Consider the following 17,295-nt stretch of genomic DNA (forward strand, 5'->3'; position numbering starts at 1 on the left):
AATAAATTCTTATATTAATAATTTTGAAAAAATTTTGAAAATTAATATAGCAGATAAGTAGTTTATAATTTCAAGAATTTTTTAAACAAATAAATCATGGAAAAAAAAATTGACGGGTAAAAATTTTAAAAAACATAAAATTCTATTTTTTCGAAGCAATTTTGTTATGAAATAAATTAAAAAAATGATCTATCGACGGGTAACTTTACTATCATAAAAAATTCTATTTATCAATCCATAAATTATTGTAATAATCAATAAATTATAGGACAATTCAATTGTTAACCAATGCTACCTTCTATCAGGATGTTTCCAGACAATAAAAGCGTCACTTTAAATTGTTTAATAAGTCATTACACACTGAAGGATGAAAAATATATTGGCGTGAGCGTATAAACAAGTGCGTCCTAATTTCTTCTCTATTTGTTCGATAATAACAATTTGCGGAATCAGATACGGATATATAAGCCTGTAAAATTTAGATCATGCTCATAAAATAACATAAATATTCCTTCGGATAATACAAAATACTATCAACTGCGCTCAAGATGAATCCTCAAATTATTTATCTCGTCGTTCTTCTGGCCGTCGGATTTTCGCATGGCCAATTATCGATGTTCAATCAATTCAATCCAATGGTAGAAAACTCTTCGGTAAGATAATATAAAAATTTTATATTTAATTAATAATTATTTAAAATTTTATTTCAATTGCAACAGGCACAAAATGAAAATTCAACTTCTGAAAATATGAATGCAACTAATTCAACCAATAATCAAAATCCGCAACAGGTAAAAAATTACATTGAAATTAGCAGTCGCTTAATCATTCCCATTTTTTCTATAATTTATTTGTTAAAAATAATTATTTATAAAAATAATGTAATTTATGGAAAATAAAATGTAATAATTTGAAATTTTTATTAAAAGCAACCAAATATGGGTAAAACTTTAGAAGAAAACAACGAAGCTATAAAAAAAACCATGAACTCAATGATGAACGCCGGAAAAGCCCAGGTTGATGTCACTAAAAATTTAGCTCAGGCAGGAATGAAAATCGGAACTACGTTTCCGCAACTAGGCTCAACATTTATGGGACAGATGAGCAACAGTAATGGACAAAAAAACGGACCTATGGGAGGTTTTGGATTCTTTAAATAAATTAATATTCCAATCACGTGAATAATGAATGTACAGCTCTATTACAATGCGACAAAAATAAAAATATTTTACTTCAAAATTTAATTACTGTTTCGAGTTATTTCAATCTATACTTTAATAAATTTTTTAATTACTTAATAAACTATTAATAACAATCAGACTTAAAGCAGTAAACAATTTTTATATCTTCTTTTATTTTATAAGCTCGCCCAATAATGAGAATTGATAATATATTGGGCAATAAGCTTATAAAACTATTTTTGAATATTTTATTACTGATTTCTTCTTTAAATACTAAAAATTAAATCATTAAAGTTTAATAAATTTATACTACAATAAAAGAAATTTAATAAGTTTGTTGGTAATTTTCCATTGAAAAATAAATAATTTAATGACTTGAAGTCAGTATAAAAAGACGGAGAATCTATGATTTTTTACATAGTACTGATTTTCTCTTAGAATTAATAATCTAAGAAGAATAATGAGAGCTACAACTGTGGTTGCCCTTGTGTTGGCAATTACTGTCCAATCGGTAAGTATTTAAAAAAAATAAATTACCTTTTTGATGCTTTGGAAATAAATTGTTTTGTCATGGCCTATTTTTTTAGGCTTATTCTCATCTGGGGCTGAATTTGGGATTTAATACACAAAAGTCGCTTAATCTTGGTGGAGTAATTAAAGGCATCTTAGGAAAAGTTGAAATTGAAAAATCATTGGACGTTAATATTGGTCACGGAAATGGAATTAACATTCAAAGAGAAGGAATGACCAGCCTTGGTGGTGGTAAATGGAGCTTTGAAAAATCAGGATCAATAAGTATTGGCGGTGGTCATGGAGGAATTAGTACGACTGGCCAAAGAGAAGGATCCATTAATATTGAAGGAGGCCAAAATGTTTATGCGCAAAGTCAACAAAGTCAACAAGTCAACATTCACAATGAAGGTCATTTCCAACCAAACGGCGGATATGAAATTGGAGCACAAGGAAGTTTAAATCAGAATTCAGGGCTTTATAAACAGCATTCTTCTGTACCAAATTCCCATCTTGGAAGTTCAAGTAGTTATTTTGAGCAAGGTCAACAAAGTATTCCCAATGAAGGCCATTTGAACCAAATCGGCAGATATGAAATTGGAGTACAAGGAAGTTTAACTCACAATTTAGGAAATGATGGACATCATTCTTCTGTACAAAATTCCCATCTTGGAAGTTCAAGTAGTCATTTTGAGCAAGGTCAACAAAGTATTCCCAATGAAGGCCATTTGAACCAAATCGGCGGATATGAAATTGGAGTACAAGGAAGTTTAAATCAGAATTCAGGGCTTTATAAACAGCATTCTTCTGTACCAAATTCCCATCTTGGAAGTTCAAGTAGTCATTTTGAGCAAGGTCAACAAAGTATTCCCAATGAAGGCCATTTGAACCAAATCGGCGGATATGAAATTGGAGTACAAGGAAGTTTAACTCACAATTTAGGAAATGATGGACATCATTCTTCTGTACAAAATTCCCATCTTGGAAGTTCAAGTAGTCATTTTGAGCAAGGTCAACAAAGTATTCCCAATGAAGGCCATTTGAACCAAATCGGCGGATATGAAATTGGAGTACAAGGAAGTTTAACTCACAATTTAGGAAATGATGGACATCATTCTTCTGTACAAAATTCCCATCTTGGAAGTTCAAGTAGTCATTTTGAGCAAGGTCAACAAAGTATTCCCAATGAAGGCCATTTGAACCAAATCGGCGGATATGAAATTGGAGTACAAGGAAGTTTAAATCAGAATTCAGGGCTTTATAAACAGCATTCTTCTGTACCAAATTCCCATCTTGGAAGTTCAAGTAGTCATTTTGAGCAAGGTCAACAAAGTATTCCCAATGAAGGCCATTTGAACCAAATCGGCGGATATGAAATTGGAGTACAAGGAAGTTTAAATCAGAATTCAGGGCTTTATAAACAGCATTCTTCTGTACCAAATTCCCATCTTGGAAGTTCAAGTAGTCATTTTGAGCAAGGTCAACAAAGTATTCCCAATGAAGGCCATTTGAACCAAATCGGCGGATATGAAATTGGAGCACAAGGAAGTTTAACTCAGAATTTAGGAAATGATGGACAGCATTCTTCTGTACAAAATTCCCATCTTGGAAGTTCAAGTAGCCATTTTGAGCAAGGAGGATTTCACCAATCGGGTTCTGGCCAAATAACTGATCATGTCAAAAGTCAAAATGTTAATTTTGGGCAGCAAGGATTTGAACAATCTGGTCATGGTCAGATAGGTGATATTTTTTTGGTAAATCAAGATCAAAAAAGCGGAAATGTACACATCAGCGAAGCTGGAGAATCAAAAATTCATGTCCAGCAACAAGGAAATAAGGAATCTAGTTTAGGCCAAATAACTGGACATTCCGGACATCAGACAGGCCAAATTGTTTATGAATTAAATACTCAGGGTCAAAAAGATGACAATGTACAAACTGGCCATGTCGAAAGTTCAAATGTTCAATTTGGGCAGCGAGGAACCGGGGAATCTGATCATACTCACGGAAAAGTTGAAAATTCTAAACAGGCGGGTGATATTATTGTGGTAATTAAGGATCAAAATGGTGGAAAGGTACACACAAGCAATGATAAAAATTCAAACATTCATTTTGGACAAGGAATTGAATCTAATTATGACCAAATAGTAATTGATGGTTCTAAACAGGCGGGTGATATTATTGTGGTAATTAAAGATAAAAATAGTGGAAAGGTACACAGCAGCCATGATGGAAGTAAGAATATTCATTTTAAGGAAGAAGGAGTTGCACAATCTGTGTTAAACCAAGTAACTGGAAGTTCCGAACATAAAACTAATGATCACAATTTGGTAATTACTGGTCAAAATAGTGGAACTGTACACAATAGTCAAGAGAGTAACAAGGGAGTAACTGGACATTCTGAAGATAAGACAAATGATTACGATTTTAAACTCCATGGACAAGATGGTGAAAATGTACACAACATTCTGAATCAGAATTCAAAAATAAATTCTGAGCATGGTTCTGTAAGAGGTCAATCACAACTTGAACAAAATCAATTTCAAAGCCAAGTACAATTCGGTACAGGAAGAGATTCTGAAGGTAGTGGGCTCAACCAAATTTTTGGATTCCACAAAGCAGGAGAAATTCTTTTTGGGTTTGAAAAGCCAATAGGACATGATGGTCATAATAAAATTGAATATAATTCTAACAGACAGCTAAATGTTAACAGAAAAAGCTCAGAGGGAGAATTAATTGACGTAAGATCATCTGTGACTGACAATAAGAACTCGTTAGCCGTTGTAAATGAAGATGAACATACCTCCAACATCAAAGTGGGCGTTAATAACCAAAACTCACCAAAGAAATCAATCAGTGAAGGATCTTTGAGTCTTAGCCATGGCAATGAACATTCCTCAATTGGTGCAGTTGGGCATCATGCAATTGGACACGACTCGACCGGACAAATACAAGTTACCAAAGAGATGTTGAATTCAGAAGAAAAATCCCACCACAGTGAATCATCTGAGAGTAATTCCCATTTTAAACAGGGTTTATGGAACTTGGATTTTGGATATAATAAAAAAGTTGAGAAACAATCGAAAGTTGAAGTAAACCGCCATCAAGAAAGCTCATCTTCAGTAAGCCAATCTCATTCATCTGTTCAAAACCATAGTCAATCTTCTCACAAATCATCTTCCCACGTCGAATCTTCTCACAGCTCAAGTAAATTCCATCAAAGCATCAGCGGTAGCGATGTCGGCGAGCTTGAGCACAATTACAATTGACATTAGAGTCAAACCTTAAATTTCTTAAATTTCTAATGGCTTATAAACCAATCACAGTTTTCAATGGTTAAAAGTCTGATAAATCTTTTTGATTCTCAGGCTAATGGTTTTGACATAGGCTGACGTATTTGGATTTGATTTTTTTTTTGCGTAATTGCAGAAAGAATTGATTAATTTTTAATAACGAAATTCAATTATCAAAATTATTAAATAGATTTAAATGACTTTTAAGTTTAATTCAACAATAATTATATTCTTCTTGAAACTTTCTAAATTATCCATCATGTAAGCAAATATTTGTGAGAATAAATAAATTGGCATCTAAAAAAACAATATATATTTTATTATTTATATAAATAAATAGCTGCGGCCATGGTGGCTGTTGTCACAGCTGCAGCTGCTACTGCCAGGACCAGTTTCAATTCCACTGATATTGCTGACGAAATTTAATTGGCATGCAAATTAAACCTCAAATTTCTAATTGCATTTTTAATTTATTAAAATTATACAACTCCATTTTTTTAATAATTTTTTTTTTTGCTATAATTTAATTGTTAAAAAAAATTAAAACAATTGTGAAGTGACAGCTAAATTTAATGTCATAAATTTTGATCAATTTGCTTTCTAAAATAAATAAATTTGCATTGAAAAAAAAAAACAACATATATTATATTTATTATTGCATCAATTCACCTATATAATTAAATTGTTTTTCTGGAATACATTGAATTATTTCTTCAAAATTAATTAATTAAAATTAAATCGCCAAAATTGGAGCAAACTGGATGCGCAAAAGAACAAAATCAAAAAATAAAAACCTTGTTGATAAAATAAAATTTTACTTAACCATAAAAGTACTAGATCGTCGCTTTACCAATTTAAAATAAAAATATAACTAGACAGAAATCTAGTGATATTAATTTTTCTAGTTGGCTAGAGTGTAAACGCCATTGTGGAATATTTTCTCACGTAAAAAAAAAATGAATTCTGGGTAACGAAATTGTGTGTCATAAATTGTGGTGATTAATTTGTCCATTTATAATACATACGTGAGCAATTAGTTATCCGGAATAGATTTACGTACACATAATACCGTAACCATCAAACCCTCTGGTTTTTATTTAATATTTCTTTGTTTTAGTACCTAAATGTTCGTTTTTTAATGTAACACTAAAATATCGATTTCTTCAGTCAAGTTATAAAAAAACTAATATAGTCATATATACATATAGTTTCACATCAATACATATATTTGTCTAAATAGATAGATAAAATCTCGTACAACGCAGTTTGATCTAGAACCAGACAAAGTAATATATTTGTAATTAATAAAGTGTATTGAACTATTGTTCAATATTGTGTAACTATCACCATGATTGATCTAACTGTTAAGACGTTAGATTCACAAAATCATACATTTTCAGTTGATGATGATGTAAGTTAATTAATATTTATTTTCTCGTTTGTTTGATAAATTTTTTTAGTTTTAGTTTTTTATTTTTATTTTTAATCATTTAAAATAAAAATATTTTTATTTTTTAAAACCAGATAACAGTAAAGCAGTTTAAAGAACATATTGCTGAGACTGTAAACATTCCCGACACTCTTCAAAGACTTATTTACTGCGGGCGAGTTCTGCAAGATGAGAAATTACTCAACGAATACGGTACGTCAATAAATTTAATATTGTTTTTTTTTTTTTTTTTTTTTTTTTTTTTTTTTTTTTAAATTAAATAATTTAGAAGTAAATAAATATTAAATTGTATTTATTTATGTTGGCCTAGATGTCAATGGAAAAGTTATACATCTGGTTCAACGAGCCCCACCATCGCTCAGCCAACGCAGCAGCAACAGTAACCAGAACCAGACCCAGAATACAATCCCGGGCGGTGAATGGCCGCCAATGCCTCGGATACACTACCGTCAAGCTCAGTTTCACGGAAATCCCATGTACGTTAGCTCAGTTTCATTCCCTGCTGATGTTCTAGAAGGTTATGGTATGACTTAATTATTTTATGATACTAAATACCAAATTTAAATTAGTCATCTGAAAATTTTTAAGATTTTTTATTAAAAAAAAAATTAACATTTGAAAAAATATTTTTTTTCTCACAATTTTTATATAAAAAAGTCACAATTAATTTAATATAAAAATTCTAAAAATTTTCAGATGTCTCCTATCAGTATAATTTTCATATCAATAAAATTTTTATTTAAATTTTAGAATTACCAATTCCCCAACTGAACACTTCGATAACCAACGGTCACGTGTCAGTGATTCGGCGTATGCTGGAGCAAGCGAACCGCATAATAGACCGCCTGGACAACTCATCAAGCTCAACAGACTCCGAAAGTGCACCCTCGACTTCCCAGACTCCTTCACAAGCTCAACAAGAGCCAGCAGCAGAAAGCTCGTCATCCGAGTCAGCAGCTACTGAATCAAAGCCTCCGACCCCGACTCCAAGCGCGTCGACCTCAACTCCATCAGCGTCCACCGAGTCAAGCTCTACCAGCGGAGCCCAATCGGACGCTCTGATTCCTCGTGACCTAGCGGAGCTTCTCGACAAGCTTCTCACCACCCAAGACCGTCTCCGCCCTTACATCCGCGATCGTCTTCTCCAGAGTTCAACATCCGAGGCCAGCTCTTCCGAGGAAAATCAGCGCGTATTAGACGGCGTCACCGAGTGCTTTCACTTTCTATCTCATGCCGAGCACGCACTCAGCAATCTGAATGTCAATATGCAGCAACCAGCACCGCGGACCTTGCGTTGCACACCGATCACCATCCCGCCGTCGGCAATCCTGCAAGCCGGCTTGCCTATCCAGCTCGAGGCTCACATTAATCTTCACGGCCAGGACCCTAATTCCGACAGCGACGCTGCTAGTACCACCAGCACCACCAATGTCACCACCAGTACCACTAATTCTTCATCGAATTCTACTCTCAGGGCCGAGCCAACCACCACCAGTGGTGACACTCCAACGCCTCCTTCGTCGGCAGAACGTCCAGCGGAAACAAATCCCGCTGCAGCGGTCGCAGCAGCTGCCGCTGATTCGCTTAGCTCGATGTTCAATTTCTCGAACAACGTCGAGGTCGTCATGGAAATGGGGCCTCAGGCTCCAAGAGTATGGACCTTCTCTACTGGAGATCAAAACCAGAACAGCAGCAGCAGTAACAACAACAACAATAATAATAATAATAATAATAATAATAATAATAATAATAATAATAATAATAATAATAATAATAATAATGCCAGCATGGCAAACAATAACAACAGCAACAACAGCAACATGACTAATGGAAGCACCACCACTGGCACCAGTGGCAACGCTGGAGTTTTCCCTGGAGCTTTCCCTCCACCATTGCCGGACATTATCCGCAATGTGATGCAAGCTGTTGCTGGGTACATGGCCCAGACCAACGTGACTTCTTCGTCTATCCCTGTGACTCAGTCGGTACCCAGCACCACTCCAGGAACTGGAACTCCTCCGGGGTGTCTTCGTCATCGGGGAGTCGCTGTTACTGTCGGAGAAACAACCCCTTCGGGACAGAGCTCACAAACTCGTGGGAGCACGGAAACTCACCCCACGACCTCGACTCAAACTCGCACGACTCCTCGCACTCATGTCATTCAACACGCTCAAGCTCTTGGTCTTGGAGTTGGACTTGCTTCCTCGACCAATGTTGACTTTGATCCTTTCTTACCTTGCAACTCACATCATGTTAGACGTAGCCAGGCTTCGACTAACAGCACTGTGGCCTCCACGCAAACTGGACAGGGAGTCGCTGATGGAACTCAACCCAGTCAGTCTTCTGCTGGATCTTCTGCTAGGACTCGGCTGACCACTCTCGCTGGAGTTCTTGATCCTGATAATATTTTTAATAACACTCCACTTACTGACAGTCTTATCAATGCTGCAATGTGAGTTTCATTTTTTAATATTAAAATTATTTTTTTTTTAAATATTAATAATTAATAAATTAATGGATTATTTTAATTTTTAATTTAGAATGAGCAGTGACGATCGACCATTGTCATTTAATTCAGTGTTGCTGGGTCGGGGAATTAATATCATGCCTGATAATGTTTTATCAACTGTTAGAAGATCTCAAGTACTCTTTTACATTATTTACGGCGTTTTGGTAATTATTATAATTATTATTATTATTATTATTATTATTATTATTATTATTATTATTATTATTTATTTTTATAATTAATTTGTAATTAAATTAAATAATGATTTTTTTATAAATCCAGGGAAAAATACCAATGCATTCGTGGATAAATATCTTAAACGGCGACACAACTTCTCTGAGAAGTGTAATTCAAGAATTGCAAGAAAAGCTGCGTGCTCACTACCAGAGCCGTGAAGAATCTGAAATTCCTGATGCTGTTATCGAGGACGTCTTTCCGGAAATCGACAACATTCTAGACGAAGTCTTTAGCATGACTCGTGTCACTATCGTCTGTTTGCGCCACAGAGTAGTAGATTTAAGACGGACTGTCGAGAGTTTAATTCGCAAACGTGTTAAATCTATCATCGAAGCTATTTTTAGCAACGGTAATTATTTTCCTTTCAATTTTAATTTATTTAAGTAAATTAATTTTTTTTTTTTTTTTTTCAGCTGATGATACTGTTGAGACAATTCTTCGACTGTTAAATGAATTTTGCAGTGACTTGGGCGGTGTATTGCGCTATACATTGCCTCGTGATATTGATTTATTAAAAATGAAATCACGATTTTCTGTAAGTTTTATAAAAAAAAAAAAAAAAAAAAAAAAAAGTGTTATTAATTATAAATTTATAAATAACTAATTATTATTTTTTTTTTGTTTTTAGAGAAAAGTTACGCAAAATTTCCCAAGATTGTTACGTGAATTTATTTTTCAAACAATAGATAATTTATTCACTAAATATATACGTACAGCAGCGTTACCATCGCAATCAGATATTGCTCCAATGCTTGTTTATCGTTTTGAATTTAATCCAATGGCTGCAACTTCATCTGCACTCAATGAAACACAATCATCATCTGAAGTATGTTATTATTGTTATTATTTAAAAAATTTATTTTATCGGATTGATGATTTTTAAGATATAAGCTCATCCTGATGTTACACACATCAAGAGCTTTCATTTGAGTACCCACATCAATTTTTCATATATTTTTCATATATACATATATATATATATATATATAAATATATGAAAAATTGATGTGGGTACTTAAATGAAAGGTCTTGATGAGTGTAATGTCAGAATGAGCTTATATCTTTAAATTTTCGAATGCAAAATAGATTACCGGCTGTTATTAATAATTAATTTTTTTTTTTTTTTTTTTTTCAGCCGATGGATATCGACGTATCCTCAAACGAACAACCAACAGACACGCTTTTAGATAATGAAGAAGTTCCTTCCACATTCCCAAGTCACACTAATTTATTACCCGTAAGTATTTTTTTTTTTTTTTTTTTTTTTTTTAAATAATTAAGACTTGAAATATAAAATTTTAATTATAATTATAGATCTAATATTTTATTTTATTTTTTTATCCCAAGGACTGGGTACCAATAATTGCTCGAGACGGAGTCCGACAACGTAGACAATTAGCGTTGGGTCTATCAGACAACAACGTGACGACATTGAGTGACGCGTACCTCGCGACCATGCCCAGCAAACGCCGCAAAATAGTCGAGCAGCAGAAGCCCTCATTGCTCGTCAGCCCGTCGAGCAACAGCAATTCCGTGGTAACAGCCTCGATGGAGCGTCTGGTGAGGGAGAGCATTGGTCGCGCCGGCTCCGAGGAAGTCGACGGTGCAATCTCAGCTCTGATTGCCGAACCGACAGTAAGACGCGCATTTGGCGAAGCGATTCGCGAGAGTCTTAATCCGCGGAGATACGAGACGCCTGATTTTCCAGACCCTCTGCGTTTTCCCAACGCTACTAAATTTTTCACTGATCCAAATATACCACCGCAGTAATTGAATTTATTTAAACAATATCACTAATATTAATATTAATTGATAATGTAAGACATAACTTGCTTGTAATGATGGTTATGGATTGATTTATATAATTATTTACTTTTTATTAATTAATTAAATAAGTAATTAATCGATCGACCAATAGTTGGTTGACAATTAATCATTGTAACACGCTTGTACACGTGTTTATTAAATTAACTGTAATGTTGCTAAAATTTAATAAAATGTCTGGTGAATAAAAATCTATAAATATTATTTTTATTATTATTAATTTAGGATAAATATTGGAGATATCAAAAATTTGACTCTAGTAATTATTAATCTTAAAATTCTCACTTACTGTGTTTCGAAATTGGGCAGCTGAATTATAGATCTCTATTTTTCATTTAAAAATAGTTCAGTCGATAACTTATCTTATTTTTGTGAACATATTTAGCGCCTCTAACGGCTAAGAAAAATGAATTTATTTAAAAATATGAAATATTTATATTCCAAGCGGCACAAATTTTTAACTTCCCGCTAAAAAAATTGAAAATTTTCAAAAATCAAGAAATCATTGGTTTTACTAACTAAATCTACCAAAAAGTCAACATTTTTTTTTGTGACGCTTGGGATATTCTGAATTATTCTACAGGATTTAAAAAAGCGCTATAAATAATTTTAATTTATTAAAAATTCCAGAGACATGACCATATTACCTCGAATTTATTATTTAGACAGAAATATTGGTATATTTATTCAAAAAAAAAAAAAAAAAAAAAAAAAAGGTACTTTAAATAACAATGTTATGTACAAAGTAATTCAGTAAAATAATTTTTAGAAACCGGAAACAGCATATGGAGGCTATTAGCTCAAGAATATTAATGTGTCAACAAAAATATACAGTCACACTTTACTTATGTTTAGTTAGTGTGATGAAAAAATAAAAAAGTAGAGGCGTTAAATGAATTTCCGAGAAGATTCACGAGGTATTATAGTCGAGCGTTGTCAAGCATACGATAATTGCCACCTGACGTTAAACTCCGTCTTACCGAAACTCTAAGAGAACATAAAGCCCAACAACCGCAGCTTTATATTGCATTACACATTGCGCCATACATATATATATATTTAAAAAAAAAAAAAAAAAAAAAAAAAAAGTATAATAACTAGGGCTTTTACTCGATGCGTCTTTGCCGGCAAGAAAATGAATACTCATATTTAGTTGATGCGGCTTCATACGCTGTCACTACCCGGTGACTCATCAACATTTTAATTATCCGTTGTAAGCTCTCCTATCCGTCTATCAGGGTCTGGTCGACGAATTCCTCGATGGATTGTTATTACTCGCCTAGCAGGAGGTAAAACTAACTCATACAGATTAGCCGCGATGATCATAAATAGAAATATCTAGATCCAAAGATAAATAAAATAAAATAAAATACTTTTCAATATAATGAGACGTTAAAATAATAAAAAAAAGGTAATTCCCAGGCTTTGTGATTATAATTCGAGATACAAAAGCAAGATAATCGAGCGTTTGCTTATGTGATTGCGATTTGAATCTTTAATGGGTATTTAACCAGCATTAACCGCTCGGAGAATATTAGTCAAGGAAATGGCGCCGCGAACGACCAAAATGGCAAGCTTATCGACAGCATTAATTGTCGGCCGCCCAACTACTCAGACTAGGCCCTATAAAGTCGTCTAACGCTTTCATACAGCATAGAAAAATTTATTTTTTATTTCTACTCTCCATACTTATCATATTTAAGCCATATATCTTTCATTTAACACAGAGACTCTGTTTAAAGGTTAGATGACGCCTTCTTTAAAGGTGCGCGGACATTTTCCTCTTGAACAGCGAATCAGAGTCGAGAAATTTAGCGCGCACTTCAAATATACGGGGAAATTCGCGTTTTTTTATAGCAAGTGGAGGAAAAAACTGTAGAAAGAGTGAACTGTCTGTAGAATAGGGTGGAAATAGAAATAGAAACAAAATTCAAGCCCTAGAAAGTGTGTTCAGAGGATGGCAAAGTGAACCAGAGACCAGGGACTACAATAATGTCCTTCTTTTTGGATTTTTTGTGTATGTTGGATGTACCTATATACCTATTTTCAGGACACTCGGCATGGCACTGACTCTGTTCTCAGTTCTCAGTGGGGTTGTTCGTATATAAAGTATAATAATAATGCTTTGCGTAAGAGTCCGCGCGGACTTGACGGCTCGACGTCAAAAGAGGGCTCTTCTATATGTGTTTGCGTGACATTCACTCAGCTGAAGATGTGTTGGTCGGTAAATTTCGAAAATAAAAGCTCAAAGTCGGGCTGCGATTGGCGTAGAATTGTTGTTGCCAAGAATTGGATTCGAGTTTTTTTAATACTCGATACGCCTCTTTCTTCCGGCTGGGCGTGGGTGTTGTTTTATCAGGACGGTTGTTGGCTGGATCGAGCAGCCGGCAACTCTTATAGGTTCTTAAATATAAACGCGAGTCGCGGTCTCGAGTCCGCGCGGACTTTTCATCCAGTGCATACTCTTACTAACAGTGATCCTCATGTAGACACTAAACACCATAGAAGACAGTGTGCCAGTGGTGGTTGTAGCTTGAGTCGAGGTTAAGATACCTTGGCAATCAAGTAGAACCTTCAGGCAACCAGGGGCTGTTATGGGTGGTTACCACTGGGGTTCTAACGGTTCTCAAATACTATTGAGCTTCTCGCTATGTACTCACTCACTCTTTCATGACTACACTCTATTACAACTCGTCCGACGGGCTGCTATTATATCCTCTATCTCTGTCCCCAATATAATACCAATGCCAGCTACAAGCTCCAAGCTTATATCCAGAGAGAAAGAGAGAGAGAGAGAGAGAGAGAGAGAGAGAGAGAGAGAGAGAGAGAGAGAGAGAAAGAGGGTTTTGTTGTCGAGACCTGAAGAAGAGTAAACTTTTAAGGGGATGAGGATGAGGTGATGTTTTTTATCCCGAACTCGAACCCGCTACGGGGAAGATAGATCGAGACGATGAAAAAAAAATTAAAATAAAAAAAAAAAAAAAAAAAAAAAAACATTTTTAAAAAACCGGTCATATTAAGAGCCAAGGAAATCAGTATAAGGTCGACGAGCATTTCGAGACCTTTCTTTAAATTTACTTTTTATCTTTTATCTTCCTCAAGCTCCTTATCCTCCAGCAGTGAACCCGTCCTCATCTTATCTTACTCTGCTTTCTTCGAGATTATACTTGACTTATTTTTATTTCTTTACTCTTTTTCGCTGCACACTATAAAGTATACATTATTGTACGGATTGTACTTTTAAAAGTACATTTCACTGGCAAGTCAAATCTTTTTGTTATTAAATTGTTATAGATTATTGATTAATTCACATCAATATCATTATTTTACTTCTGTCCAATATCTTTTAAATTAAATAATTTAATTTGCGCTTAGAATTTTTTTTTATTTATAGATGCATAATGTCTTTTTAGAGAAAATATTGCGGAAAAAAACTTCACATGTATATGTTATCATTAGTGTATAATGTAAAAAGAATAAGAGACTTTTGACACGCTACGAATGTTCCCTCGTTGAGGAGCTTTTTAAGCTCGCTTTTTGACGTCATCTTGTTTTATTATTTTATATAAACATACATGTGTAGGCAGAGACTTTTTGCAGCATTTTCGCATCAGTGAGACATATTTCTCAACGCCAAAATTTAAAAACTCAAAAGTGTTATTTTTTTTTAATCATATCAGCGAAATTATTTTTTCACTAATAGGTATATGTTTAATATATGTATTATGTACACACATAGCTAGCGACACTAAATTTACACAATATGTATTCATTTTTATTCAAACAGATAAAAAAATAAAATGCTCGATACTTGTAACTAAAATTATAATTTCAAATAGATTACATTTTTTTTAACTTATCAATTTAACTATCGTGTTAGCTGATAAACTATTTAATTCCATTTAATGTCGCAACTGCTACTAGAGCAAGTGCTTAGTTTTAAAAAAAAAAGAAAAATGTTTTTTTTTTTTTTTTTTTTTTCAATAAATATTTATAACGATTAAATCCATGCGTGTATTATTGTTTAATTATATTTTTTACAGTTCTTATTAAATGGAATTATTTAAAATGTTAATTTAAAGTGTAATTTACCCGGTGGAGATGGAAATAGTGATAATATCCAATATATATCGGACGTGACAGATGGAACGGCGATAAACGAGGGCAAAGTGGTTTACACAATTGAACGCAAGCATGAGGGGAATTATCAAAAGTGTAGTCGTACATGTACATTTTAACTTTAACATAGATAGCTGTGTATCTATATACACACCAGAAGGGGTAGGAAAAGTGTCAAGTAGAGAACAGAGTATAGATTTTTTTCCACCACCGATTCATCCAGTTGAAAGATTATTTTGGCAACGCGGTACAATTCTACGCAGTATTGACTTCCGGTGATGTCACCGATGGAATCGATTGTCATGTCATTCGTTTTGGTTTATACACCCACTATTATATATAGTTTTTCTATGTGTGCGAAAAATGTGTTGATGAAAAACGGTTTACATTGAAAAATATCCACGTCAGCAAATGTCGATTGAGTGGACCGGCTAGTCCGATTGATGACCCTGCCAATTTGTAACTATGTTTGGCAAGAATTATGCAATTAACAAATAAATGCCAGCTCGCACATAGTTAAATACTTTTATACAAAAATAATAATAATAACAATAGTATCAATAATTATATTTACAAAGTTTGCGCTTTTATATGTTGTATTCTGTATTTTAGCGTTTTCGCTGGCATATAAATTTATAAATATACATCGTACTCATATACATATAAACACACATAACAGCCGTACAATTGATGCCGATATACAACGTATTTATGTTTTAATTTACATCAATGTTATATTTGTATTTATATTTATACTACACCGCGTTTCAATCCATGTGTCCGTTTAATATGTGTTAACTGTTTCAGTAAACATATATGTTTATATTAAGCGTGATACAACAAAAAAAAAAAAAAAAATATATATATATATATATATATATATATATATATATATATATATATATATATATATATATATATATTTTTTTTTTTATCATTCATACTATTCACTACATTTACAGTTCTTTGTTGTTTTTGATAATAAGTTACTTTTATTCATTGTCCAATAAATTATTTATGTACATTATACGGTTTGAAATTTATTTTCAAAAGAAATATTTTTTGTTTAATGCATAAATTTTAAAATGTTCTCTACATTTATTTAATCACTAAAATTTTTACTAAAATTATTTCAATTAATTTTTATTCGTATTAAATTAATAAATAAATTTTTTCCATCAATTAAAATTTATTGAAATTAAGAAAAATTTCTTAATTATAAAATTTATTTCAAAGTCAGTAAAATAAAACAATTTAATTCTTTGTCGCTTTGAATATAAATAATTAAAATATACAACGGTCTGAATTTAATTAAATAAAATTATAATTAAATAAATAAAAGCAGCAACACAAACATTTATATTTATCCATTAAATAACATAAAACATAATCCATGACTTTGAAGTTAATGGGTTCTCTCGACTTTTCACCAGGTCAATTATGCCCGGCCGCGTTTCTAATCCAGGGCTATTTGCGAGTGTTTTCATTGGCCTGCCAACACACGGTTGCTACTCACCATTATCAGAGTTGTACTGAGCAGTGAGTACCGACTACATATATATTATATCAGTACATTAGTACCAGCATACATACATACAGAGCAAGTACAGAGCACCCAACTAGACGTGATTAAATGCTATAAAGTTACGTACGTTTGCCGCGCGCGTACACCGCGAGCGGCTAGCCAACAACTGCGACCGCGACTATTACTGCAATCAACGTACCGTGAACCTTCACGCCCTACACTGGTCAAGCTCCAAAGCACATTATTAGAATTCATTTTATTTCATTTTTTTTTTTTTTTTTCGATTAAACATTATTAGACATAACATTTTAATTTTAATTTAAACTCCTCTAAACAATTTATTTTAAACGAGCTAAGACCAAAAAAAAATAAAACTCCTCGATAATAATAAACTATTTATTATGTTCCTATAATTTTTTATCGCGATTACTATCATCAATCTCTTGCAACAAAGGTATCATTAAAAAATTTTTAAATCCCAGTCAACAACGGCATTATTAACGCCGTCCATCATCATTAGTTAATTATTTTTTTTATCTAATTACAAATAACTTAAACTTAAGTCCTCTTTTTTATCTTCTTATCTCATTCTTTTCTTCTTACATTCTCATTCTATCTGACCAGCTTCTCCGGACCAGCTCGGGCTC

The 17,295-nt window shown here is 33.2% G+C and overlaps 3 protein-coding genes across 4 annotated transcripts; all 3 read left to right on the forward strand.

Annotated features, from left to right (window-relative positions):
* Window positions 1-4: 4 nt before the first annotated feature.
* On the forward strand, window positions 5-1,244 carry LOC141533688 (uncharacterized). The gene is made up of 3 exons (XM_074252702.1): window positions 5-653; window positions 720-791; window positions 930-1,244. The coding sequence occupies exons 1-3, from the start codon at window positions 549-551 to the stop codon at window positions 1,158-1,160; spliced, it is 408 nt and encodes a 135-aa protein (XP_074108803.1). The 5' UTR covers window positions 5-548; the 3' UTR covers window positions 1,161-1,244.
* A 397-nt stretch (window positions 1,245-1,641) lies between these two features.
* On the forward strand, window positions 1,642-5,065 carry LOC141535583 (uncharacterized). Its single transcript, XM_074255539.1, has 3 exons — window positions 1,642-1,692; window positions 1,769-2,390; window positions 3,171-5,065. Exons 1-3 carry the CDS (start codon window positions 1,642-1,644, stop codon window positions 4,958-4,960), a joined length of 2,463 nt encoding a protein of 820 aa, XP_074111640.1. The 3' UTR covers window positions 4,961-5,065.
* Window positions 5,066-5,750: 685 nt separating this feature from the next.
* Window positions 5,751-11,203, forward strand: LOC141533553 (uncharacterized). Of its 2 annotated transcripts, none has more exons than XM_074252498.1 (10): window positions 5,751-6,395; window positions 6,509-6,626; window positions 6,745-6,951; window positions 7,185-8,886; window positions 8,975-9,107; window positions 9,226-9,529; window positions 9,594-9,715; window positions 9,809-10,006; window positions 10,316-10,417; window positions 10,528-11,203. In XM_074252498.1, exons 1-10 carry the CDS (start codon window positions 6,333-6,335, stop codon window positions 10,948-10,950), a joined length of 3,372 nt encoding a protein of 1,123 aa, XP_074108599.1. In that variant the 5' UTR covers window positions 5,751-6,332; the 3' UTR covers window positions 10,951-11,203. The 2 variants fall into 2 exon arrangements, with proteins under 2 accessions (XP_074108599.1, XP_074108590.1); XM_074252489.1 differs by having other exon boundaries at window positions 5,753-6,395; window positions 6,745-6,957.
* Window positions 11,204-17,295: the final 6,092 nt, after the last annotated feature.

Source organism: Cotesia typhae, unplaced genomic scaffold (assembly GCF_013202065.1).
Source record: "Cotesia typhae breed Kobodo isofemale line unplaced genomic scaffold, CoteBio_Ctyphae contig_123, whole genome shotgun sequence".
Lineage (NCBI taxonomy): Eukaryota > Metazoa > Arthropoda > Insecta > Hymenoptera > Braconidae > Cotesia > Cotesia typhae.